A 26,488-nucleotide genomic window follows, 5' to 3' on the forward strand; every position below is an offset into this window, starting at 1 on the left:
CTTTAGCCCGCAGGCCGATGCTCTATCCACTGAGCCAAACCGGTTAGGGCAGAAAGTGTTTTAAAATTTAACCTAACATCTATTTTTGAAACTGAAATACTGAAAAATCAAGGGTGTAACCTATCAAAACCTTGGTGAGAGATGATGCGTAGTGCTGAGTTCATGGTTAAAAAAAGAAAAATCACATTATTTAAATGCACTAAACAAATAAATTTTCCTTCATACCAAGGGTATGGATATCATTGTATCACAAAAGATAAATGCTTTAAGAGCCTTGCATATTATATTACATTACATTTATCTACTACTGTAGCTCCAAAATAACTCAAGTCATTAAGTCCAAGTTTTGATATCACATTACTACCACTTACTTCTCCCAAACAGAGCCAAAATACAATTACAGGCTGATGCATTGCAAATACACCTTTAAGGCAGTGGCTTTTAAATATATATTTAAGATCTAAATTTGTCTTTTCCTATCAAAGTCACTATGATCTGAAGCTTATTTAAAATTAAAAACATCAGCCCTGAGTGATTTGGCTCAGTGGATAGAGTGTCAGCCTGCGAACTGAGGGGTCCCAGGTTCGATTCCAATCGGGGGCATGTACCTTGGTTGCGGGCACATCCCCACTGTGGGGTGTGCAGGAGGCAGCTGATCGATGTTTCTAACTCCCTATCCCTCTCCTTTCCTCTCTGTAGAGAATCACTAAAATATATTTTAAAAATAAATAAATAAAAATTTAAAAATTAAATTAAATTAAAAATCACTAAAATCAAGTCAAGGCTCCTTTCCTTGTGATTTCTGTTTTCCTCAGGTTTCTACCTGGGAGGTCCCATTTCCCTTCCCCACTCCAACACCTCAGAGGGCAGGAATAGTTTTAAATGTCATTTGCTATTGATATCCATGAAATGAATGATGAAGCTATACAACCAAAGCAAGATCCACGCTTTATAAACACATATTCTCACATATCTGAATTGATACACAAGATTCTTAGTTCATTTTACAGATTTTGAAACCAAATTGTTCAAATGGTAAATTCTGAAACCATGGTTAATGTAGCAAATGAATATTTCAAAACAAACAAAAACTTCATCCAAATATTTACATTTAAAAAATAGACTACTTATTAAGTGTGCTTGAACAAACCATGTGTGGAATTGAATTCCATTTATTACAGTTAGTTCCTGCTAAACACTTACTGATACTAGAGAAGACCCCCCAGCACCTGAGTTTTCAAGTGTTCCTATGCTAAAAAAATAAAACATGACAAATAATTTCTGAGGTACAAACTTGAACCTCAGAAATGGAGAGGCTAGTATGTAAGGCAAAGTACTTAGAGGTTAGAAGGGGTGGCACCTGGCAGTCAATGTGGCTTTGCCACTGTCTCAGCATTACCAGGTTGTTGATAAAATTCTCTAGAGGTCACTTAAATTCTGTAATCACACCTCACTGCATTATGTTCTAGTAGTTTCACAAACTTGGGACACTCAGAAAAATATCTGGGAATACATTCCTTGAGAAGGTGCAAGGGCCTCCTTATTACATTTAACAAAAAAAACCATGCAGTCTCTTAGCGTTCATAGAGCTTTTTCAAAATAAACTGATTATTCAGCCCAATTAAAAACTCAAAACACTTTATATTACAGGTATAGAAGTTTATAGTGCAGCAATGCCAACACAAATAATGTGACACCTTCACCCCTACTTGCAATGTGATTAATAACTATACAATGACTTCTATTTTGTCATTGACTTTGGCTCCGATGTTTAAATACTTAAAACAACTTGGAAAGATTGTGTGTGTGTTTTGTCTCTTTTCATTGTTTTGTGTGGGCATGGGTACAGGTGGGGAGCGGTCAGTACATTATAATGAAGACAATCGGGAATTGAACAGCCACTAAAATTTCACATACCATTTCCTTACAAAATATACATGGAAGAATATGGCTTAAAGATAGAGGGGAAAAGCCTCTTATTTGTTCATTCTATTATACTTTACCTTTTATCCAGTCTGACAATAATGCCAAACTTAATTTAATACTTAGGGCAAGAGTAACTAAGTGAATTTTATGAAGTCCAATTTAATTTTGGTTTTTAGATATTGAGTGCTTAAAAGTTTGGAATTCTTCAGATGAACTAAAAAAAAGGTTATATCAACAACCAAAATCCCCAAAAGATTAGATAAAAAACAATTGATTAACCATCTAAAAAATACCCAACTATATTTTCTTAAACAAATTAGAATTAGTTGGAATATATCTCTGCCCTTATAAACTGGCCTTTTGCTTAGTCTGTAGTCAAGGCAACTTTTCTTAAGTAAAATACTTCTACTAAGGAGAGACAAATGATCTCTTCAAAAAATAACTAAATAGGTCTAAAATCATTCCAAAGCTATCCCTTGGGTAAGAAATAGAACAATAATGGTCAACACAACAACTCAGTTTCCACAAGGATACCATTTTCTTTTTGATAAAAAAAGAGAGTGGGGTGGATTTTATATACCAAAATCAGCAGAATTTTCATGTTTCACAATTTTGTTGCTAGAGATCCCTTGAACTCATTTGGGAAGTGTTCTGAAGGTGCATATTATAGTAAACAGCAGCAAAATACCAAAACTCTATTGCTAAAAAGCAGCTGCTCCTGCTTGTGCCTTTAGAATACTAGGTGTAAAACAGCCATGATGACAACCAAATGCTAATTTGTTCTATCCACTGGGATTCTAAGGACAAAACAAGTTATTTTCTTTAAACAGTCCAACATAGGACATCTATAATATCGGATAAATATGGACTTTGGGGAGAAAATATCAAAAATGTCAACAAGAAAGGCAATTAATATATTCAGTATTCTAAAGGCATGCTTCAGGGAGTTCAACGATGATTCTGGTAAGACCAACTGCTCACACACACACACACACACACACACATAGATTTTAATGGTTAAAAAAACAAATTTGTTACTTTAGAAAAATGAATGCAGTGCACGTTCAAAAATATTATCGCCACAGACTCTGATTGCTCAGTCCACACATAAGTAGTAGTTGCCTTCTATGGTGATATGGCTTCTCTGCACTAATTCCCATCAGGCCGAAAAACATTAGGGCAGGTTAAGTAAAGACTGAATTGTTGCACAAAGGAACATTTACTCATCAGATCCCACTGATCTCTTCTGTGCCCGCTTCCTGGGCAACCTTCTTGGTGAAGCTTTATCTGCAAGAAAAGAGTAAGTTTTGAATTTGCCTATTATAGATATGTTAGATTCAAAAGACATTTAAAAAAAGCATTTCCCTTCAACTTTACAATTAAGCTCAAAAAACAAACATACATGCAAAAATATGCCATCTAGTAATAAATGCCTCTTATCTAGTTTAGGTATTTTAACTAACCTTCAAAATAATCAATCCTTCAAGAGCTAACTGAATTAAAACAAAACTTTTGCAATTAGGGTGAGAAAAGATACAATCTTAGTTACTGTAACATAGGAGCCACCATGCAAAATCTTGAATTCTACAATTTAACATGATTATGCGTGCATAAGTAAACACTTTGGAAATAGTGTAAAATGTATGAAATTTGCAGCTCAAAAATATTTATATTGGTTACAAAATTAAAGACAGTATTTACAAATGCAGCCATGCAGTTGGCAATTTCATAGAATTACCTGGAATAAGCAGTAGGAAATTAAGATAGTATATCAATACTAAGACCATCCTACACACATACTGGTAAACATTATGCTTTTCCTTTTTTCTCTTTATATCTTATGTTAAGAGTCTTAGTGGGGACTATCAAACAAAAAATAAATTGGTAGTGAGTTTCTTCTACTTTCAGTAAGAGTCATCTTTAAGTTTCTTTAAAAAAGGAAGGGCTTAATTCTCTCTGACCATTGTGGCTTCTTATTTTGTAGGAGCACTTTTCAAATTAGGAACATAAGCTCTCTTTGTGAAATAAGTAATTATTTTTCCAGTTTTTTGTGGTTTTTTTTAAATGAAGGGCTGGAAAAAGATGTTTTCACCAAAGTATGGGGTTCATTTGTAAGCATTTCATGAACAATGGTATGAAAAATATAATGTGCCTAAAATATATTTTTATTTTCCAAAATTACTAGACCATGCCTATATTTTAAAAATACATAATAGATTTTTATTAAGCATATTTAGAAACTAAAAATCCTTTTTAAAAATCTGCTTAAGCTTTAATGATTCAAATATTAAGACTAAGTCTACATGTCACATGAAAACCCACATTTATTAGATAAGTTAGTAATGTTATTTAAGGGGTTCAACTTATCTAAAACTGAGCATAGAAGCATTTTTCTGATGAAGACAGCCTACAACTTTCATCAGATTTTCTAAAAGGTTAGACTAAGAACTAGTGCCTTTACACAATTGACCAATTTCCAAATAATTAAAAAACTAAACAATATGCTGAATATAATTTTTGAGGATTCAAAAAGTACTTTAGAATCTAATAGCCATCTGTGTGAATATTGCTGTTACTAAGCAGATGTGAAGTGGTGATCACTGACTTCCAACAATTTCAAACACCTGCAGCAGGTTTTTAAATATGGGAATGCATAGAACAAGCCTTCATCACCTGCCTGTGTAGCACATCAAAGTTAGGAAGCAGACAAATGAGAAACAGAGTAAGAGCATTCTGGAGTCACCAAGCTTTTGGAAAAATGGCTCCAAATATCTCAATAACACAGAGAGCGGCATTTTATTTCAGCAAAGAACAATGTGTATAATGATGCTTTTCAGCCCAACCCCCCACTTACTATCACCACCCCAAACCCTAAAAAAACTTAGAAATTAACTGTAGCGAAATCATATCTCCCTGCAACCCTTTTAATTTTTAGATGACAAAGGCAAAATTTTAGTGAAACTTATTAATAACAAATCAAGAAAAAACTTATTCGCAATGAATTAAAATTGTTCCAAAGTACTCTTCCTTCGTTTACATTCTCATGAGTGAGATATATGAGTAAAAGCTCCTGCCGAGTTAAATATTGGCCTCTTATATGTCCTACTCTTTATACCACCCCTCTTTCTAAAAGTAATTCCTCAAAGCTTAAGGCACCTTCCAGACAGACCTCCTGCTCCATGACCTTCAAAATCTCTTTTGTTTTTTTCCATTCTATCCTCAAATATGCAAAGTACATGTCCTATTTTCAGAAGAAATGACTATTTTGCCTTGGCCAGTGTGGCTCAGTTGGTTGAGGGTCCTCCCATGTACCAAAAGGTCTCAGGTTCAATTTTGGGTCAAGGCACATGCCTAGGCTTGATTCCCAGTAGCGGGTATGCAGGAGGCAGCCAATCAATGTTTCCCTCTCTCTCTCCCCCTTCCTCCCACTCTAAAACAAAAAATACATATATTTAAAAAAAAAATAAGAAATGGCTATTTTTCCTAAATTACCTGCAATTTGGCTCAACTCCTTTACTCTAAGAAAACCATGTTTTAAGAAGGTGGTTCTCAAAATGTGGTCTGGACCAGCAGCCTCAAAAATCACCTAAGAACTTAGTTATGCATATTCTTAGATCTTACCTAAGACCTACTCAATTGGAAACTCTAGGGGTGAGGCTCATCAAGTTTAACAAGCAGTCTAGGTGATTCTGATGAATGTGCAGTTTAAGAACTATTGCTGTAAGGAATCAAGTACAAGAGAAAAAAAAAACAAGCATATAAAATTAAATAAAAACACTGTTATAGTTGAATTGAAAATCTATACTAATAAAAGGGTAATAGGCGGGGAAGGGAAGCTGCCCGCAGCCGCGGTCCCAGGTGCCTGCGGCTGGCCAGAGGGAGGGAAGCCCGGGTCCTGGCCGGACAGAGGAGGGAAGCCTGGGTCCTGGGTGTGGGGGCTGGGGCAGAGGCGGTTAGGGGCGATCATAAAGGCAGGCGAGCAGTTAGGGGCATCAGGCAGGTGAGTGGTTAGAAGCCAAAACGGTCCCAGATTGCAGGAGGGATGTCCCAGATTGTGAAAGGGATGTCCCAGATTGCGAGGGATGTCCCAGATTGCAAGAGTGTGCAGGTCGGGCTGAGGGACCTCCCTGCCAATCCCGTGCATGAATTTTGTGCACCGGCCTCTAGTATCAATATACATTTGATTTGAAAAATTTGTATTTTCTATCTCAGTTCACAGAATGGGCCTAGAAACAATGTCACCCAGTACGAATGCCATTTCTAGTATCATCCAGGGGTCCTTGGAAAAACAGAATCATGACTAGCTCCGTGCTTAGAGCAGAGAAGATAGAAAAGTTTAGATTATCTTGTTGAGCTGGCTAGTAAGGGATAATTAAAAGATCAAAAGGCTAAGAATAGAGGCAATTCAAAAAGGCAGCCAGAAGCCAAAACTAACAATTTGAGCATCAAAAAGAATATAGTTGTTCTGGCCCTGACCAGTTGGCTCAGTGGATAGAGCGTCGGCCTGCGGACTCAGGGGTCCCAGGTTCAATTCCAGTCAAGGGCATGTACCTTGGTTGCGGGCACATCCCCAGTAGGGGGCATGCAGGAGGCAGCTGATTGATGTGTCTCTCTCATCGATGTTTCTAACTCTCTATCCCTCTCCCTTCCTCTCTGTAAAAAATCAATAAAGCCGAAACCGGTTTGGCTCAGTAGATAGAGCGTCGGCCTGCGGACTGAAAGGTCCCAGGTTCGATTACGGTCAAGGGCATGTACCTTGGTTGTGGGCACAACCCCAGTGGGGGGTGTGCAGGAGGCAGCTGATCGATGTTTCTCTCTCATCGATGTTTCTAACTCTCTATCCCTCTCCCTTCCTCTCTGTAAAAAATCAATAAAATATATATTTTTTAAAAATCAATAAAAATATTAAAAAAAAAAAAAAGAATATAGTTGTTCTGGCCAGTGTGCTTAGTGGTTAGAGTGCCAGCCTGTGGACCAAAGGGTGTTGGGTACAATTTCCAGTCAAGGGCACATACCTTGGTTGCAGGTTCCCCAGCCCTGGTAAGGGCGTGTGGGGGAGGCAACCGATTTATGTGTCTCTCTCACGTCAATGTTTCTCTCTCATGTCCGTGTGTGTCTCTCTCTCCTCCTCCTCCTCCCCCTTTCTCTCTCTCTTTTTAGAAATCAATGGAAAAAATATCCTCGGGTCAGGATTAAAAACAAAGAATACAGTTAACACAGCAATTCTATGAAAAGCTGAATTTAGAGATGATAAAAAACAAAGGAGAAAATTAGAAAAAAGCTCATTTGTCACCATTTGGGTGCCTCTTTACTTTGAAAATTAGAGAATAAAGGGGAGAATTTAATTTAGCATTTATCCTTTTTCAGTAGGAACTGTTTTAGGGTAACCAAACAGTTTCAGTTGATTAGGGAAAGCTCTAAGTACTTTAAAAAAGAATGACAGTAAGTAAAAAGTCAAAGAAATTTCCATTGAAAATCATCACCACCTCTGGCACATTGATTCATGAGAGGATTATCAACTGGTGCATGTTTAGAGAATTGGAAATCTGTGTGATGCCAAAGTGACACCCCACAATAACTTCTAGGCTGAAAGCAGAAATACCTCACCTTCACCCTAATTTAGTGCTCAAGTTATCATCATGATGTGAGGCAGAAGTACTCATGATGTATGCCAGTGATTTTCAACTGGAGTGAAGCAAGAATTTTTAAAACATGCAATACCTGACTATTTAGTCAGGGGCACTGACCTCTTTTCCCTTAGTCTGTCAAATAAACAAATGACAACAGCCAACACAACAATTGCCACCCAGTGTGAATGAATCAAAATTATACCTATGTATTTTGTCAGATCGGCAAAAAAGTATTTTTTGGTATGTCGCAGAAGTTTTGTAATTAATTAGTTTATGTGTGTCATGAGATGAAAAAGGTGAAAATCGCTTTAGTATATGCTATTAGCCAGAAAGACCAACTTAAGTCTAACCAAGCCTATAGATTTATCTTCCAGATTAAATAAAATTTAGATAAAGACACCAGGAAAAAAACAATCTGGCAAATCTGGAGGGTGGGCCTTTTTAGAGCCTTATTACTCAACTAGAGGCCCGTTGCACAAAATTCGTGCACTGGGTGTGGGGGGAGGGGTCCCCTCATTCCAGCCTGCACCCTCTCGCAGTCTGGGAGCCCTTGGGGGATGTCCGACTGCCACGGAGGCAGGAGAGGCTCCCGCCACTGCCACTGCACTCGCCAGCTGTGAGCCTGGCTTCTGGCTGAGCGGTGCTCCCCCTGTGGGAGTGCACTGACCACCAGGGGGCAGCTCCTGCATTGTGCATCTGCCCCCTGGTGGTCAGTGCGTGTCATAGCGACTGGTCGTTCCGCCGCCAGGCCGAATGTGAGAGGGCGCAGACCAGGCAAGTATTTTAGAGGTACTGTGTGTTGGACAAAAAAGGGGCTCTGTAATAAATCTAACCCCAAGTAACCTTACAGGATGATCTGATCATAAATTTCTAACCGGGAAGGTCCTGCCTCAAGCCTGTAACTTCCCTAGTAAAAGATTATCTTTGCCTTAAGTAAGCCCTATCCATTGTTGTTTTTTTGGTGCATGTTTGAAATGCCCCTTTTTCAGACTCCTCAGGAGTGTAACCACCCTCAAAATAGCACATCATCTTATTAACTATCCTGTAATCAAATCAGAGAGATTTCCCTGCCTTGCTTTCTCCTATGTTCAAATAATCTTCCGTATGGTCCCTCCTTAATTTGAAATGTGTAAGGGAAACTGCAAACTGTATATTCTGGGAGCACTTAGACCTTCCTTCCTGGCATACTGTCACATTTGGCTCAAACTCTTTAAAAAATTACCTACAGGTTTAAATGTTTCTTAAATCAACACTAGAGGCCCAGTGCATGAAATTTGTGCACGGGTAGGGTCCATAGGCCTGGCCGGTGATCAGGGCCTTCCTTCCCTGGCTGCCAGCCAGGGCCTTCCTTCATTCCACACTGCCCCCTGGTGGTCAGTGCACGTCATAGCGGGCAATCAAACTCACGGTCTGCTGGTCAAACTCCCAAGGGGACACTTTGCATATTAGCCTTTTATATATATAGAAGATAGCTAGAGGATGTCATCATATCTCTAATTTCAAAGTATGTTACATTGAGAGTTCCATAGGCTCTTTACATTCAACAGATCTAATCCAAACTCATCTCTCCCCATGCATTAGTGTTCCTCTTCCTATATTACCTAATATTAACAGGATCATCTTCCACCCAGCTGCCTAAGCTCAGAGTACTCTTTCATGCCTCCCCATTTAGACATCTAAACAGTCACCAAAAGCCAGGTCTGCTCCACTTCTGAAATATCTTTCTACTCACTTTTACTCCTATCACTAACTACCTTAGCTTAGGCCCTATTGATTTCTTACTTAAAAAAAAAAAAAAATCATCTTCTAATAGCTTCTGCTTGCTAGCCATCTTCCACAAAACTATCATTTTCTTTTAAAACACATTTTTTATTTCTCAGCTTTAAAGTATCTGATGGATACTTTTTACTTAGAAGGAAAAGTCAAAAGTCCTTAGCATAGCACATAAAACCTTGAAGACATCTTCTCACCAAACTTTTCAAAACTCTAGTCAAATGTCAACCCCTTCTGTGAATGATTTTCCCACTCTCCTATAGCAGGAAGGCCCTCCTGTGCTCCTATTACTTCACACCCACTTTTAGTAAAGCAACTACCATGCTGTAATTATGTTTCAATAGAGAGCTCACTGAATAATATGCAAATAATTGGGAAAACAATTCAATTTGTAAATAAATTTGTAAACAAAACCATCTGTAAACCAAGAAAGAACTTGAACAGTCAATTCACAGGAAAAGAAATACTAAGTGGTAAATAAATATGTATAAAGAAGCTAAACCTCATTCTTTATTGTAATAAAAAAAGGTACTGTTTTTACCACTGACAGATTAAAACATTGATAATAATACTTGAAAATGATAAGTGAGGAGAAGCACACAATATAGCACAATGGCGAGAATATAAATTGGCATTATGTTTTGGTAAGGAAGTGAGATATGTTCCTTAAAAATTAAAATGCACATAATTTTAGACCTAACTATTCTATTTTTAAGTAATTATCCCTTGTGGGGAGTGGGAGAAATGGGTGAAGGGGGTCAAAAAGTACAACCTTCCAGCCTGGCCAGCGTAGCTCAGTGGTTGAGCATCATCCTATGAACCAGGAGGTCATGGTTCAATTCCTGGTCAGGGCACATGTCTCAGTTTGCGGGCCCGATCCCTGGTATGGAGCATGCAGGAGATGGCCGAGCAATGATTCTCTCTCATCATTGATGTTTTTATCTCTCTCTCTTCCTCTCCCTTCCTCTCTGAAATCAGTAAAAATACATATTTTTTAAAAAGTACAACCTTCCAGTTATAAAATGTCATGGGATAGAATGTATATCATGGTGACTATAGCTGACAATACTGTACTGTATATTTGAAACTTGCTAAGAGAGTAGATCTTAAAAGTTCTCATGACAAGAAAAATATTTATAACTTATGTGTAGTGACGGGTGTTAACTAGATTTACTGTGACAATCATTTTGCAATACACACAAAATTTTTAAAAATTGTCAAGTTTGCCTCAAACGCTTAAAAAGATTATCTACAGGTTTGGGTGTGCATAAATTTAAATATGAGCACTTAGTATTATTTGATAATTCTGCTTCACTCACCTTATTAATACTACCACTTTAGGTAGCACAGTGTCTTTAATTGCACACTCATTTGAATCCTGGCTCATCCTCTTATTAGCTATATGACAAGCTTCCTCATTACAGATTTAATTTTAAGACTGAAAAACTCAAAATAACAAACATCCTTCAATACAGACCAGGTTTAATCTGTGATGACACATTCATATAAAGTACTATCTAGTTATTAAAAGAATGAGATAAATATGTAAGTAACTATCACAAAAAGATACCCAAAGCATGAAAACTCAGATTGTATAACAGTGTGTGCAATATAATGCCATTTGTACAAAACCAACAGTCAAAAGACATATATGGTGATATATGTATAGAAAATACTTAGAATAACATATAAGTGCCAATTACTTATGAAAAATGGAATCGGGGGATCCAGGTGGTATCAACTTTTTTACTTCTGTACTATTTATTTTTTATGAGGCCCTATTACTGTTTTTAAAAACATATTTTTATTGATATATTTACATGTGTTTTTATTGAGAGGAAGAGAGAGAGAGAGATAGAAACATCAATGATGAGAGAGAATCACTGATTGGTTACCTCCTATATGCCCTACACATTGGGGATTAAGCCCACAACCTGGTCATGTGTCCTGACAGGGAATCGAACTATAATCTCCTGGTTCATAGTTAACCACTGAGCCATGCCTGCTGGGCCCTATTACTTCTACGTTCTTTTATAAAAATTAATATTCTAAATAACTGCATATGTAGTCATAAAATTGAAATATATCTGTTAGGGAAACTATCATGCAGTATTTTAGTTTTATTTTTTCAGACTATTCTGGGTAGTTAGTAGTTAGCAGTTCTTCCAACAAATTTAGTGCTAAGAAACTGTTTCATTACTCATTAAGCTTATTGCAAAGTGGACCCCAAAAAAATAGCAAACACCATTAAAAAATTATTCACCTCACCTCTTCTACTTTGCACTGAAGCAACAGGAAAGAAAAGAGACAGGAAAAATATTAGAAATATAGAGAATGACACATTTGTACATAAACTGCAGATTTGGAAGCATTTCTAAATTAAGAACTACACAAAATAAAATTTTAAAGCACTCATTAAACATATACTAAATTCTATACAAGTATTGGAAAAGACAAGTGTTAATTAGCACTGACCAAGCACTTGTGCTAAATCTAAAATATTTAATTTCCATTTAAGAGAAAAAGTTCCCAGCCAAGTTAGTAAGAGTACTTACTGATCTGATTCAAAGTTTCCTGAGGAATCCAACTCATGTCAACATCATTCTGACTTGTTGTACCCATCTCTACTTTCTGTACAGGTCTCTTGCGCTAGGAGAATAAAAAAACAGTACTGTAAAGGAGTTTCATTATACTGTTTACTGTAACTTTAAAAAGAGACCTATCAAAAAGAGACCTATAAAAAGAGACCTTTAAAAAGAGACCTATAAAAAACATCTATTTAAGCTACTTAAATATCTTAATAAAGAAATATGTTCTCTTCTAGTTTTAAAACCTACTCCTACTCAAGTTTTTATTAATCAGAGGGGGAAAATCATGTCTAGCACCAATTATAAAAAAATAAATAATAAAGGAATAAATCTTCAAACAATGATTTATTTTCAGGCTTTAAAGATATTTTCCTATGCTATAAAGCTTCATGTGTTATCAAGACTTTCTACTTATACAACGATTTTCTTTCCCTTTGGGTATTAAATGTTAAAGAATAAATTTATTTCCAAATTCAACAAAATTCAGGATAAATCACTGAAAGGATGCATGCAGGCAGGTTTCTGCATCGTTAAACACACTTACACAGCTGGCATAGATAAAACAAAAACATAAAATCTCATTTAAGCTAACAACCAAAAACTTTGTCCCTAGAGTTTTTGCAGCAAAACTACTAGGAAGTAAGAAAATAATTCAATTCTATTTAGCCCTGCTCTTAAAAATATCTCAAAAATCCCTATTTACCTAAAAGAGCATTAAATATACAGTCTAAAAATAAGATTTTGAATACACAGAAAGGTAACTACAGCCAATTAAAAAAAAATGGCTTCATTCAAATGGGAAAAATTAGAGATGTCATTGTATCTAATATACGTTTATATCAAAAACTCTATTATGAAAATGAAGCAAAGAAAGTTATGGAAATTAACATTTAAGCACTAAGTACTTCTCTTTTAAAGAGCAAGTGCTTATTAGTAACACTTATTACTAATCTATATATATATATAAAACCCTAATATGCAAATAGACCGAACGGTGGAACAACTAATCAACCGGTCACTATGACGTGTGCTGACCACCAGGGGGTGCGCACGGAACATGGTGGGCTTTGGCAGTAGGCGGCAGAGCGCGGTACATGGCAGGCATTGGCCATGGCAGGATGGTGGAGTAGGTGAGCAGGGGCGCCAGTCGCTGTCATCAGGGCGAGCCTCTGATGGTTACTGAAAATTCTTTGCTCCTGCGCGCTGCGGTCCCGCCTGGTGATCGCACCCACTGCCGGTTGCTGGAGCTGCCGTCTGTACCCGCTGCCAGCGCCCAGCACCAGTCCCGATCGCTCTGCGCCGTCAGCGGGTGCGAGTGGCAGCTGCTGGCCACGATCACCCAAGGGCTTCTCCACCTCCTCCTGCTCCTGAGGGGCAATCAGGGCAGCAGCCACTACTCACACCCTCTGATGGTGTTGGCCCCAATCGCTCCACGCTGTCAGTGGGTGTGAGCGGGGCTGGCGCCATCAGCACATGGGAGCAGTGGCGGCGGGAGTAGGGCTGCCAGCAGTGAGGGAACTGGGGGCCGCAGTGGGAGGGTCTAGGCAGGGGTGTGGAGGATGGGCCGAGACCTGCCCCTGTGGCCACAGCAGCCTCACAGCCCACAATTCCTTTCAAGGTGCATGAATTCATGCACTGGGCCCCTAGTTTTAATACAAGGGTCTAGTGGATAGTAATATATTTGACACAAATCATGTTATACTTTCTCATGAGAGGAATATGAGTTGTTTTGTTTTGCAGGGTTAGGGAACAGAGTGAGATGAGGACAGAGGTGGAATTAGCTACCATGTCCAGAAAGAGAAACCACGATTACAGTATGTGCTCAGTGTTACCACTTTACTACCCAAACAAGAAAACAGAAGTTAGACTGATAGAATACAATCCAATTCATTATTTTCAAATGAAAAGACACATTTAATTGCTAATTAGGGATTATCCTTATAGTTAAGAGTACTGAAGCAAATATAAAAGTTTCCATGCTTACAGATAAAATAACATACTGATAAAAAAGTGTAGTGAACAGAAAAATGAAAGCTTATGTCTGAGTTTTAGAAACACGTGGCCCTAGCTGGTTTGGCTCAGTAGATAGAATGTCAGTCTATGGACTGAAGGGTCCTGGGTTCAATTCCAGTCAAGGGCACATGCCCAGGTTGCGGGGTTGATCCCCAGTTGGGGACGTGCAGGAGGCAGCCAATCAATGATTCTCTCTCATCATTGATGTTCTTATCTCTCTCTCCCTCTCCCTTCCTCTCTGGAATCAATACAAATATATTTATAAAAATAAAGCATTAAAAACAAAAGAAACAAGCATTCTAGTGTAATTTAACGTTACAATAACAATAAGAAGGTAAAGATCACTCTGGAGGGTACAGACTAAGGACACTAATTGCACATGTATAGAAAAGTCTAAACAAATCCAAGTCACATATTCAAGATCTCACCCTCATGTTTTATTTTAAAAGGTACAACAAACCAATAAACAAACAAACAAACAAACATATAAGTAAGTAAATAATTAAAGTAAAAGGTACAACAAACCTGTAAATATACAAACTCATAGTGAAAGCAAGAAGTCACTGGATTGAACTTAATTTAGTACTGTAACAACTTCTCAAGTATGGCTAGAAGATTCATTCACCTATAATTACCTTTCTAGATTCCAGGAGTTGATGAAGGCCAACAACCACCAAGAGCCCAAGACCAGCAAGGAACATATACATAAAGATTCTAATATAAAAGGAAAAAATATAAACTGGCTTAATTCATAGGAACTATCACAGCTTATTAAAACTATAATTCTTGTTTAACTTATAAAAAACATCAAGCTAATTACATCTACAAGGTGTGGCAAAAGTAGGTTTGCAGTTGTGAGTAGATGAAAGATTATTCTTGCATTATAATTTATTAATCATTATATTATTTTACATACAAACAAATGTAAACCTACTTTTGCCCCACTGTATATAATGTTAACACTAGATAAGCTTTCCAAATAACTTGCTGGTAAAAGGAATAAAATATTTTAATTCAATTTAGACCCAGATAGTAAGTCTTATAAATTTCTTACTTTATTTCTAACAATTTAAAAAAGCAATCATCTGATCCCAAATTAACAAAATTGCTTTATAATATATTAAGTTTATCTCCCTCAAATATTAGATTATTTTGCAGTTTGATTTAAAAATTACTTTTGGTGAATTCCATCTAAGTATACAGTAAGAAGTAATTTATCATTTACAAAGAACACATTTTTCAAGATAAAATCTTACGATTTACATTTTCAATAGCAATTTTAGAGGCATGCAACTTAGATTAGGCTGCTGATCAGTTTAAGAGCATGGGGTGCAAAAGATTTTAGAAGAGGGGAAGGATGGAAAGCTAAAGCTATCTTTTTAAAACAAATTTTTGTCAATTTCAACTATCTTTCCTAACTTGGTATGAATAGCTATAAGAATCATCTAAAGTATGAATTTACATAGTTAGGATTTCACCAAATCTACAGTCCATTTCATTTCCATCATTTAATAAAAAAAAGAGTGATAGGAGCAAGCCTTCTAGCCCTACTTAACAAGATCAAGATCTACATATTTCAACTTCCACTTACGTTTCTCCATCTAAGCCATCCTCTCTTTCAATAATTGTAACTGTTTGATTGAAGACAGCATCTTGAAATACATTGCCCTGTTTACAAAAAAGAAAAGAAAGAAAAATTCTCCCAAACTGAAATGGCATTGATAAAAGGAAAGCCTATAAGAATTCTTAAAACCATTATTCTAAGAGATATACGATAGCTTTCTTATCACTTAGAAGACAAGACTCAGTCATGCCTAATGGCACTAACTCAGTGTCAGTGATTCAACATTATGATGTTTGTTATTTTCTCCTAAGAAATAAAAAATGCTTCCAATTTCACCAAAGTTGTCCCCCACTTTCTTTTGGGTTGGGGGGAAGGGAAATTGAGGAACCAGGGAAGTAAAACAAAAACAAGATAAAATGTGCATAAAGAAACAAAGCCCACAGAACACACTTATAACGAAAAGCCCTATGTTCTCTTGGTGTAACCTTCCAAACAAAAAAGAGCATGAACATTTATAGAATAGCAGATCATTTTAAGAACTAGACTTGAGCTCTGGCTGGTGTTGCTAAATGGTTAGTATCAGCCCACACACCAAAGTATCTTGGGTTCAATTCCTGGTCAAGGGCACATACCTGGGTTGCCGGTTCAATCCCCAGCCCCAGTCGGGGTGCATTTGGGAAGCAACCATCAATGTGTCTCTCTCATATCGGTGTTTCTCTCTCTTTCCCCTTTGCTCCCTCCCCTGAACTCTCTCTAAAAAAAAAAAAAAAAAAAAAAAAAAAATCAATGGAAAAACTATCCTCGGATGAAGATTAACAGAACAAAAAATTACACTTGAACAAGTCAAATTCATCTTCTAAATTAACAATAGGTTGGAAATCTACACTAATAAGAGAAAGATGCAAATTGACTACCTTTGCAACGCCCACCAGCCAATCAGGAGTGAATACGCAAACTAGCCCAACAAAGATGGTGGGTTAATTTACATACACAGATGCGGAGCAGCTGGGATGCGTGCGTCGTCGCCATGGTGACAATGCAGGCCTTCCGCACCACCCCAGCTGCTCTGGGCCTCTGGGCAGTGTGGGAAGGCGGAAAGGCGGCTCTGGGCTGGAGTGAAGGTGGTGCTAGCAGCCAGGGGAAGGAAGGCCCATTCTTGCACGAATCTTCGTGCATCGGGCCTCTAATAAATTTATAATAAACTAGAGGCCCGGTGCACGAAATTCGTACACAGGGGTGTGTGTCCCTCAGCCCAGCCTGCACCCTCTCCAATCTGGGACCCCTCAAGAGATGTCTGACTGCCCGTTTAGGACCAATCCTACCTGGATCGGGCCTAAACGGGCAGTCAGACATATCCTCTCACAATCCAGGACTGCAGGCCCCCAACTGCTCGCCTGCCTGCCTCCTGATTGCCCCTAACCACTTCTGCCTGCCAGCCTGATCACCCCCTAACCACTCCCTTGACAGCCTGATTGATGCCTAACTGCTGCCCTGCCAGCCTGTTTGCCCCTAACTGCCCTCCCCTTCAGGCCTGATCACCCCTAACTGCCCTCCCCTGCAGGCCTGGTCTCCCCAACTGCTCTTCCCTGCAGGCCTGGGTCCCACCCAACTGCCCTTCCCTGCAGGCACGGTTGCCTCCAACTTCCCTCCTCTGCCGGCCTGCTCACCCCTAAATGCTCTCCCCTGCAGGCTTGATCGCTCCCAACTGCCCTCCCTTGCAGGCCTGGTCCCTCCCAACTGCCCTCCCCTGCTGGCCCGATCGCCCACAACTGCCCTCCCTTGCAGGCCTGGTCCCCCCCAACTGCCCTCCCCTGCTGGCCATCTTGTGGTGGCCATCTTGTGTCCACATGGGGGCAGGATCTTTGACCACATGGGGGCAGGCTTCTTCTGTGTTGGAATGATGGTCAATCTGCATATTACTCTTTTATTAGATAGGATAGAGGGCTGGTGCATGGGTGGGGGCCAGCTGGTTTGCCCTGAAGACTGTCCCGAATCAGGGTGGGGGTTCCCTTGGGGTGTGGGGTGGCCTGGGCTAGAAGCCTGTGGTGGTTTGCAGTCCGGCCACGCCCCTTGGCGACCCAAGCGGAGGCCCTGGTACCTGGGATTTATTATCTTCTACAATTGAAACTCTGTAGCCTGGAGCGGAGCCAAGCCTTCTGCTCGCTCCATGGCAGCAGCCGTTTCCACTGGGATTTATTTATCTTCTATCACTGAAACTTTGTAGCATTAAGTGGAGGCCTAGGCCGGCAAGGGCAGGTGGAAAGCTTGGCTTCCTCCATTGCTGGGGAAACCCAAGCCTCCCTCCTGCTCTCCATGGCCACAGCCATCTTGGTTGGGTTTATTTGCATATTTGCTGATTGGCTGGTGGGCGTGGCTTGTGGGTGTAGCGGAGGTATGGTCAATTTGCATGTTACTCTTTTATTAGATAGAATGGGTGATTTTTATTATCAAAATATTTTCTGTTGTGATCTTGAAACAATTTTATCAGTTCAACACAATTTCAGTCTTCAAATACATCAAAATCATTCAGTGTTTGATTCTCTGCACAAAAGTAGTACTTAGACAGTGTTACTTATTGTTAAACTGTAATTATAAAAGTTTTACTTCCAGATCTTGCAATTGGCATTCTTCTGTTGACAATTCCAAGAATCAGAATACTGATGAAACTAATATTTAAAATGGAACTAAAACTACATATATGCCTGATAGAGTTTTGTTTGAAATATGTAATTCTTCAAGTCACTTAACTATAAAGTTGAGAAAGCATATGTTATTTTGAAGGAAAAAAGAAAAACCTTCTATTCTCTACTAAGAAATTTTTTAAAAAGAAAAACTTAATTGCAGCAACAGAAATTTAACTAAGATATAAGGTAAACATGTTGACACTACAATAATGAAAGGTTGACCAAGCTTCCAAAAAGGGTAAAATTTCCTTCACTGAAAAGTTTTTGAAAAGGAAATGGGTTTAGATGTGCTCTTATCTGAAGGTGGACCTAATAGTTGGCATCTAGAGGTGAACTCCCAGTAGTACAATTGTGATAGGTTTCTCTTATACATTCATTGGCTATATACCACACCATATTAAAAACCAGAAGACAGCAGAGCTTCTTTAGGCTACTTGGATTCTTATAAACCATAAACCTTACCGCTAAAACTATGTTAAAAATAGCAGACTCCACTGTGGCTAACTTTCCTTTTAAGATCAAGTCACTTCCACTTTAATACTTTAGCACAGTGGTTCTCAACCTTTCTAATGCTGCGACCCTTTAATATACTTCCTCATGTTGTGGTGACTCCCAACCATAAAATTATTTTCGTTGCTACTTCATAACTGTAATTTGGTGACCCTGCTAACAGTTCTCAACCTGTGGGTCACGACCTCAAAGAGCCTTGGGGCCTCAGAGAGCCTTGGGTGACCCACAGGTTGAGAACCGCTGCTGTAGAGCCTAAGACCATCAGAAAACACAGATATTTATATTACGATTCATTAACAGTAGCAAAATGACAGTTATGAAGTAGCAACGAAAATAATTTTATGGTTGGGGGTCACCACAACATGAGGAAGTGTATTCAAGGGTCGCGGCATTAGAAAGGTTGAGAACCACTGCTCTAGCACCTCACACTTATCTCTAGAATGCATCACTTATGCTGTGATATAGCCTGCTTACATCCATCTCCCCCAGTGGATTATAGACTTAAAGACGAAGACTTCATGCAATTTATCTTTGCCTCCTTGGAGTTTTAACCACAAAACAGGCACATGAATGAGTAAACACAAGAATATTCAAATGTCAATTGTCCTCACCCATCTCTAACTAAAAAAAAAGTTTAAAGGTCCTTACGTTCAAATCTTTGTAGTTCAGATTGATGACTAGACCGAAGGGTCGTCCACCCATGGGCTCTGCAGGAATGAAGGAGTACTCAAAAGTTGCCTGTCTCTGGGGTGGGACTACAGTGTTCAGAGGAAGAGCTGTGAAATTCTGGATATAAAACTGGTAGTCCTGTGGATAACGGAATGAGGCATCTAGGGATTCAACAATAAAATCTTCTGTGCCCTTGTTTGTAAAGCCTACCAGGAATTTCACAATGTTGTTTGCTGGAAAATCTAAAAAGAGAGAGAGAGAGAGAAGAGAGAGAGAGAGAGAGAGAGAGAGAGAGAGAGAGAGAGAGAGAGAGAGAGAGAGAGACAGACAGACACAAGATTAGAACATGCTCAAAGGGCATAAAATAAAAAGTATGACATTACTCATGGATTTTGGCACTCTTTCCCAATACATATAGACTTGGTTTCAGAATCCCTTTCAATAGAGCATTCCAGTCATCCACTAACTAGTAACTGGTATATAAACTGAAACCCTTGTCTATACTCCAGCATTCCAACTTAAGATCTGAACTGAGTACCGAAATTTCAGACCAGATCACATCCAAATTATGTGGTCTAAGAAAGAGTCGTGTACTTTTAGTAAGATTATCTTGCAGTGAGACTATCTGTCTTTATAAAGTCACCTCCCACCCCCCAACTCAGTATCTATTATCTATGCAAACAATGGAAAGATGAATGACATAATAAATTGGGGAGGGAGGAATCTCTTAATCTAATTAGACATTTTATAGGCATAAGGTTGGAACATACATGGGAATAAAATACAAAGCTTGAGAAGACCAAGAAAATTAATAACTTCAAAATAATAACTCAATAATTATACTGTAGTCTTCAGAGCCGAGTTTCACCCAGTATAGCACAGGCTTTGGAGTCAGACTGATCTGGGTCTAAACCCTGTCTCCACACTCTATTTACTAACTGGGTAACATTGGACAAATTGTTAACCTCTTTAAAACTCAGTTTAGCAATAGTAACTAACCTCAGAAGATTTTTGTAAGGATTTAATAATACATGAAAGGCATTGAGAACAATGCTTGCCATAGCCTTCATTAAATAGAAGCCATTATTTACTTTCTTTTAATGTAATCTAGGCTCCAACCAAGGCCTAATTGTAAACATTTAATATTTCACTGTTTCCACTCAAAATACAAGTTACTTTATTGTGGCAGTTTGAAAAGAGTTTAAACAGTTTCTTTCAAAGGAACACTTACTTTCTAGTTAAAATAGATAGTTTTTCTTTTCCCCCTTAATTTAAATGCCAGGAATAGTACCTTACAGACATGGGTATTCACACATATAATCTGAGGGGTTTTTTCAAAATGTATATTTACACTTGTAAGAAAGGAAGATGCATCTTAAGCATTACTAACACTTCCCCAACAAGTGACCTTGTTATTTAAAAAATTTCTACATCTGAGTCAAAACTAGTATTTCTCTATTACCTTCTCCTTTTACAAATAGGATAGTTGTATCTGCACTTGGTGAAGCTTCAGGTTCACCAGATACGTCTTCTTCCTCTTTATCTTCTGCCTAAGAAAAACAATATTAAAAAGGGATTACTACAGGGAAAAATACCACCATATAAAAATGACTTCACTAAGATTTGGGACAAATTATTGCCTCTCCAAGGCTTTGTTGGGATTAGCAGTGGTATGAATTTTATTGTATCTCATCAGTTCAAATAAAAAATTCTAGACAGTGTATCTTGAACAGAAATGTGCATACCAAATCCCCTGGGATTTTGTGGATATGATTCAGGTCTCGAGTGAAGCTTAAAATTCTATTTCTAACAAGCACTCAGGAAATGCTGATATTGCTGATACTCAAACCACACTTAGAATTGCAAGGTTCTAGAGTGTGGGCTGGTAAACTTTTTCTGTAAAGGATCAGGTATCAAATATTTTTGGCTTTGAAAATTATAAGGTCCTTATTGCAACTACTCAATTCTGTGGCTGCTTTCTATGTGGCTACCCGGTAAAAGCAGATACAGAGAACACACAAAAGATGGGCAAAGATGGACCTGGGGGGCAGCCACATTTTGCTGAGCCTGTTCTAGAACACCTTATTAGCCTACAAAGACTTCCATCCTGATTAACAGAACATAATAGAAAAACTGTCTAGTTTACTGTTTCAAGAAGATGCTGGTGCCCTAACCGGTTTGGCTCAGTGGATAGAGCGTCGGCCTGTGGACTCAGGGGTCCTGGGTTCGATTCCGGTCGTGGGCATATGCCTTGGTTGTGGGCACATACCCAGTGGGGAGTGTGCGGGAGGCAGCTGATCGATGTTTCTCTCTCATCGACGTTTCTAACTCTCTACCCCTCTCCCTTCCTCTCTGTAAAAAATTAATAAAATATATTAAAAAAAAAAAAGAAGATGCTGGTAAAGAAAATTATAATACTCAAGGCAAGGGCGATGATCAAGGGATAGAAAAGTTCTGACTAAACTGTAACTATAACAAAGATCCAACAGTTTCCTTTGCTACTCTTTCCTCCACAGTAAATACATTCCAGTGCTAGAGATCTGAAGTAATTTCAGAAAAGTGGTTATAATAATACTAGAGGCTGATGCACGAAAATTCGTGTAAGAGTAGGTAGGCCTTCCTTTCCCCGGCTGTGGGCACCAACTTCCTTCTGGCACCCGGGGCCCGGGCTTCCCCAGGAAGGTCATCCGGTCTAACTATCATATTATGCTTCTATTATTATAATCTATCACTAAATTTCTGTGCATGCCCAATTTCAGAGCCCTAAATACCATCTCTAATCCTCATTTTCTGGATGGATTCCCTTCAGATGTTCATTCCAAGTTATCTTACCAGAGCAGCACTTTTAGAAGAGTGAAGTTTTTGTTACCATTACTGACGGAGGAATGTGTTTATTTAGTTAATGTAATGCATCGAATGAAGATGCAGAGCCCTAATATAAACCCTTAACATATGGATTTGCATACATGTGAAAAGCTTGACACATGGTAATCAGTAAAGGTAGTTTTATTAAAGGAGGGGGAATTAGAAAAGCACAAAAATTAGTAGGGGTATTCTATTCAAGTGAAACAGGATATGCAAATGCATAGAAATGGTCATTTAAACATCAACAAAATAGCAAGCAGATTAGTTTAGTTGGAAAACATACTCCATAAAAATGAGGGCAAAAAAAAGCAGTATCTATATACAAGGCCAATTATTTTGAAGTTGACATAATAGAAAAATAGGGACTTGGTTTGATCCTGAAAAAAAAAAAATCATAAAATCTAGAATCACAAGTTTCTAGGTTCAAGTATGGCATAATGAAGAGAAAGAAAAAAAAAAGTGTGGCATAGATTACAGTAGTTCAAGAGAGGAAATGAAATTAGCTAGAAGCATGGTGCAATAATCCTTATTCTAGCCCAATATTCTTATGGTCATACTATAATGTTATAATAAAAGTGTCAGAGCTGAATGACTTCTAGAGATCTTCTCTAAGCCCTTTACTCTCACAGAACATACTATATATACAGTTTATTATCTGCTCCTTACCCCTGGACAACTCCAAGAACATGAGCTACATGACAGCAAAGAAGACACTTGGTTTGTTCACCTCAGCATCCAAAACAGTGCCTGGCACGTAGCAGGGCACATAAATAAATATTTGCTTGTTGAAGGGAAGAAAAAGGAAACTAAAACCCAGAGTCAAGTTACCCAAGATCAGAAAGCTAAGTAGTACATCAAATGGTCCCAAATCAACAAATGGTCCACTATATTGTCACCTTAACGGAGTTATGTCCATATGCTCTCCCTCCCTGTTCCAGAAAATACTAATGATCCATCCCCAATGACTGCCCCTATTATCCCAACTTCAATCCACACCAAACACGGAAACAAACCTCTAAAATCAAGAATTTTAAAAGCAAATTTATCTATAAAAAGGATAAATTCTAGGTATATACAGTATATACATTAAGTCATATGTCACTTACCAAATCTGTGGGTTCATCTTCTTCCACCTCTGCTTCATCATCTTCATCTTCAATTATTGAATCTTCCACTGTTTCTTCATCTTCTGTAAGATCTTGAGCTGCTGCTACTGAGCCTAACAATAAAATATAAAACAAGCAGTTACCTACCCTGGAATACTAATGTTTTTTCATTTCAAGAATAATGAACAAAAATTTCCCCTTGGAGCAGTTCAATCACGCAGTGTACTTGAATGATGCCAGATTACAATGCATATAAGAATATTCAGCCCTAGCTGGTTTGGCTCAGTGGACAAAGCATCGGCCTGTAGACTGAAGGGTCCTGGGTTTGATTCCAGTCAAGGGCACATGCCGGGGTTGCGGGCTTGATCCCCAGTAGGGGGCGTGCAGGAGGCAGCCGATAGATGATTCTCTCTCATCATTGATGTTTCTAGCTCTCTTCCTCTCTAAAATCAATTAAAAAAATATTCATATGATTTTATCTTAGTAGTTTTAACAACTGCATGTTAATTTTAATGGGAAACGCTGCTTAATTTTAAAAAGCACCTAACAGTTGAAAAAATGAACTCCTGAAATTAAAGATGCCTTAAAGTTCAAGTAAAGGACTTCAAGCAATTTTGTCAAGGAAATGAAGGAAAAATAAGTGTTTCAAAAGAAATTCCAAAATTTAATCTGTCATTATCCATACAAAATAAAACAAAAATACTCGCGGCTAAAGAAAAACAGCAATCTAAATACCTAGGCAAGCAACACTGTTATTAGAGTTGACTAAAGCTCAAACTCTTAGAACTTGATAGCATGTAATTCCAAGGAACAAAGATCTACATGGCATTCACGTAAAACTAGCTGGCATAAAACACGCTGTTTAGTAAAAAACCTATATTGTTAACTTCAGGGTTGAGAGCAGAGAAAGCATGCACTGATTTTTGCAGATGGTTTCAAACATGTTTTAATATACTTTTTATTTCCCCTACACTTAATATGAAAGTAAACGTTAAGCATAACTATACTGCCAGGAAAGTATAAATCACATATTTTTATATGCAAAAGTATTCTAAATAAGTCACATTAAATCTATTTCAGGCAAGATCCTCAAAAGAAATTTCAAAGTTGTAGCGACCCTTCCAACATCTCTCAGAAAGAATGATGATGTGGCAATTCAGGAAAGGGAAAAAAATGTGGGAAAGGAAGCATGTGCATATGCTGCAATAACCAGGAGAAACAGCACACGTTAAGGTCCATGTATTTTAAGTCTTTTCAGTTCTTCTTCCTAAACAAGTCATTTAAAAAAACTAGTTAAAAGACACCCCCCTCCCCCAAAAAAGAAAAAACCCTAAAGAAATGAAAAACTAGTAAGAAAAATATCTAGGCCTGACATAATAAAGTTGTACTTAAACTCAGAATTGAGACATAACGGCTGTTCACCCTACATTTCAGTGGATATTAAAGTACTAGAGGCCCGATGCACGGAATTCGTGCAAGGGGCTCAGCCCTCATGGCCTCAGCTGCCTCTCAGCTCTGCCCACTGGCCGGTCGGTCCGCCATCCGGTCTAATTAGCATATTAGCTCTTTACTATATAGGATTCTAATGTTACCAGTAACATTTTTATGCCTATAAAATCTAACAATTTTCAGTTGGAAAAATTTAAAAGGAAACATCTTTTGAAAGAAAGACCATTATTCACAAAAAGTATTTAAAAATACCCAGTTCAGTTTAGATACTGATATTTCCTTTAAAAAAAAGTTTAAACCCTGAAAAAATATAGTAAGTAGAATTGGCAATTTGAGAGAGAGAGAGAGAGAGAGAGAGAGAGAAATCAGCAAGTAAATGGTAGGTAAGGGAAAAGAATCCCTCAACCAGCAAATGAATTAACAGTTTTGGTTACTTTTCATACTTGGTTTTCCATCCACTAAATAGAAACCAGTCACTTCACTTTTATTTGGAAAACAACCTGTGGATACCTGTCATTCTCATTCATTTTGCCTCACAGCTTGCTTCAACTTACGGAATCAAAAGAATTCTAGCGATCATTGAGTCAGACTACATTTTACAGATGACAAAAATCGAAGTCCCTGACAGAATCAGGGCAAGAAGCCACGTCTCCACATGTTTAATGTGCTGCTGTGTAGGTTATTTTCACACCAGCTTAACAGTTGGGAGGAATGAACAAACCCGAATTAAAAAAAAAAATGCAAAACTCGAATTAGGCTGTATTTTTTTCAGGACACAGCTCCAAGAAACAAAAAAATGGTTACAAAAAAAAAGAAAGGAGAGGGGAAAAAAGGGCCTGAGCACTAGACATCCCACAGAGATCCTTCCGTCCGCCTGGGAGTACAGGGCTGGGCAATGGGGGTGAGAATGGGGAGCTTTTCTGAAATCCAAGACTCCTGGCAACACTCAGGGACCAGGGGCCGGTGAACGGGAAGACGGCCAGGAACATACAAAGTGCTCCGGGAGTTGAGGTGTTTAGAAAACAGAGGCTTCGGCAAATGAATGAAGGCGGACGCCGCGCGTGGAAACGAAAAGACACGTCAGCCCAGAGCCGGGGATGGGGGTGGAGCGGCGCGGCGGGCGGCCAGAGACCGAGCCCGGCCGCAGGGCTGCAGGCTGCAGCGCGCTCCGGGCCGACCGGCCGGCCGGGCCACGGCCCCTCCGCCTCCCTCCCTCCGGCCCAGGACCCGCCAGCTCCGACCTCGGCAGCGGGCGCGGGTCCGGGAGGCAAGCCCAACCCGCGGCGGCACCCCGCGCGGCCGCCCGGCACTGCCCCGCGCTCCGCGTGGAGGCGGCAGAGGCCCACCGGAGCCTGTCCCACACGCCCTGCGGCCCCTACTGCGAGCTGGGGGGTCGAGGACGAGGCGGAGGGAGGCCGGCGAGCTGGACGCCGGACCCAGGAGTTGCCGCCGCCGCCGCCTCCAGCTTTAAACTTGCAGTCCCTGGCGTCTCCTTCTCGGCGAGCCCCACCGTCCACTCCCCTCGCCTCACCTCCAGGGCCGCCTCGGAGCAAGAGGGTGGCGGGGAACGCGAGCAAGAGAAGCAGAAGCAGGCGGGGGAGGAGCCTCATGGCGTGGCCCGTCCGGTGTCCTGTCGCCGTCCGCGAGAGCTCTCGGCGGCTCCGGCGAAAATGGCGTTACTCTTCATCCGGGCTCCGGGCGGGGAGGGGCG

The 26,488-nt window shown here is 39.3% G+C and overlaps 1 protein-coding gene across 1 annotated transcript; it reads right to left on the reverse strand.

Annotated features, from left to right (window-relative positions):
• Positions 1-935: 935 nt before the first annotated feature.
• SSR1 (signal sequence receptor subunit 1) lies at positions 936-26,488 on the reverse strand. The gene is made up of 8 exons (XM_079776258.1): positions 26,309-26,488; positions 23,329-23,441; positions 20,820-20,907; positions 19,337-19,599; positions 15,522-15,598; positions 14,566-14,644; positions 11,885-11,978; positions 936-3,213 (listed from the first exon to the last, which is right to left on the reverse strand). Exons 1-8 carry the CDS (start codon positions 26,385-26,387, stop codon positions 3,146-3,148), a joined length of 861 nt encoding a protein of 286 aa, XP_079632384.1. The 5' UTR covers positions 26,388-26,488; the 3' UTR covers positions 936-3,145.

Source organism: Cnephaeus nilssonii, assembly GCF_951640355.1.
Source record: "Cnephaeus nilssonii genome assembly, chromosome: 7".
NCBI classification, from domain to species: domain Eukaryota; kingdom Metazoa; phylum Chordata; class Mammalia; order Chiroptera; family Vespertilionidae; genus Cnephaeus; species Cnephaeus nilssonii.

Coding starts and splice junctions, on each gene's coding strand:
- SSR1 (XM_079776258.1), bottom strand. CDS start 26,387: ATGAGGCTCCTCCCCCGCCTGCTTCTGCTTCTCTTGCTCGCGTTCCCC. Junction 23,442..26,308: donor GCTCCGAGGCGGCCCTGGAG/GTGAGGCGAGGG, acceptor TTTTATTGTTAG/GCTCAGTAGCAGCAGCTCAA. Junction 15,599..19,336: donor TGAACTACAAAGATTTGAAC/GTAAGGACCTTT, acceptor TTTTGTAAACAG/GGCAATGTATTTCAAGATGC.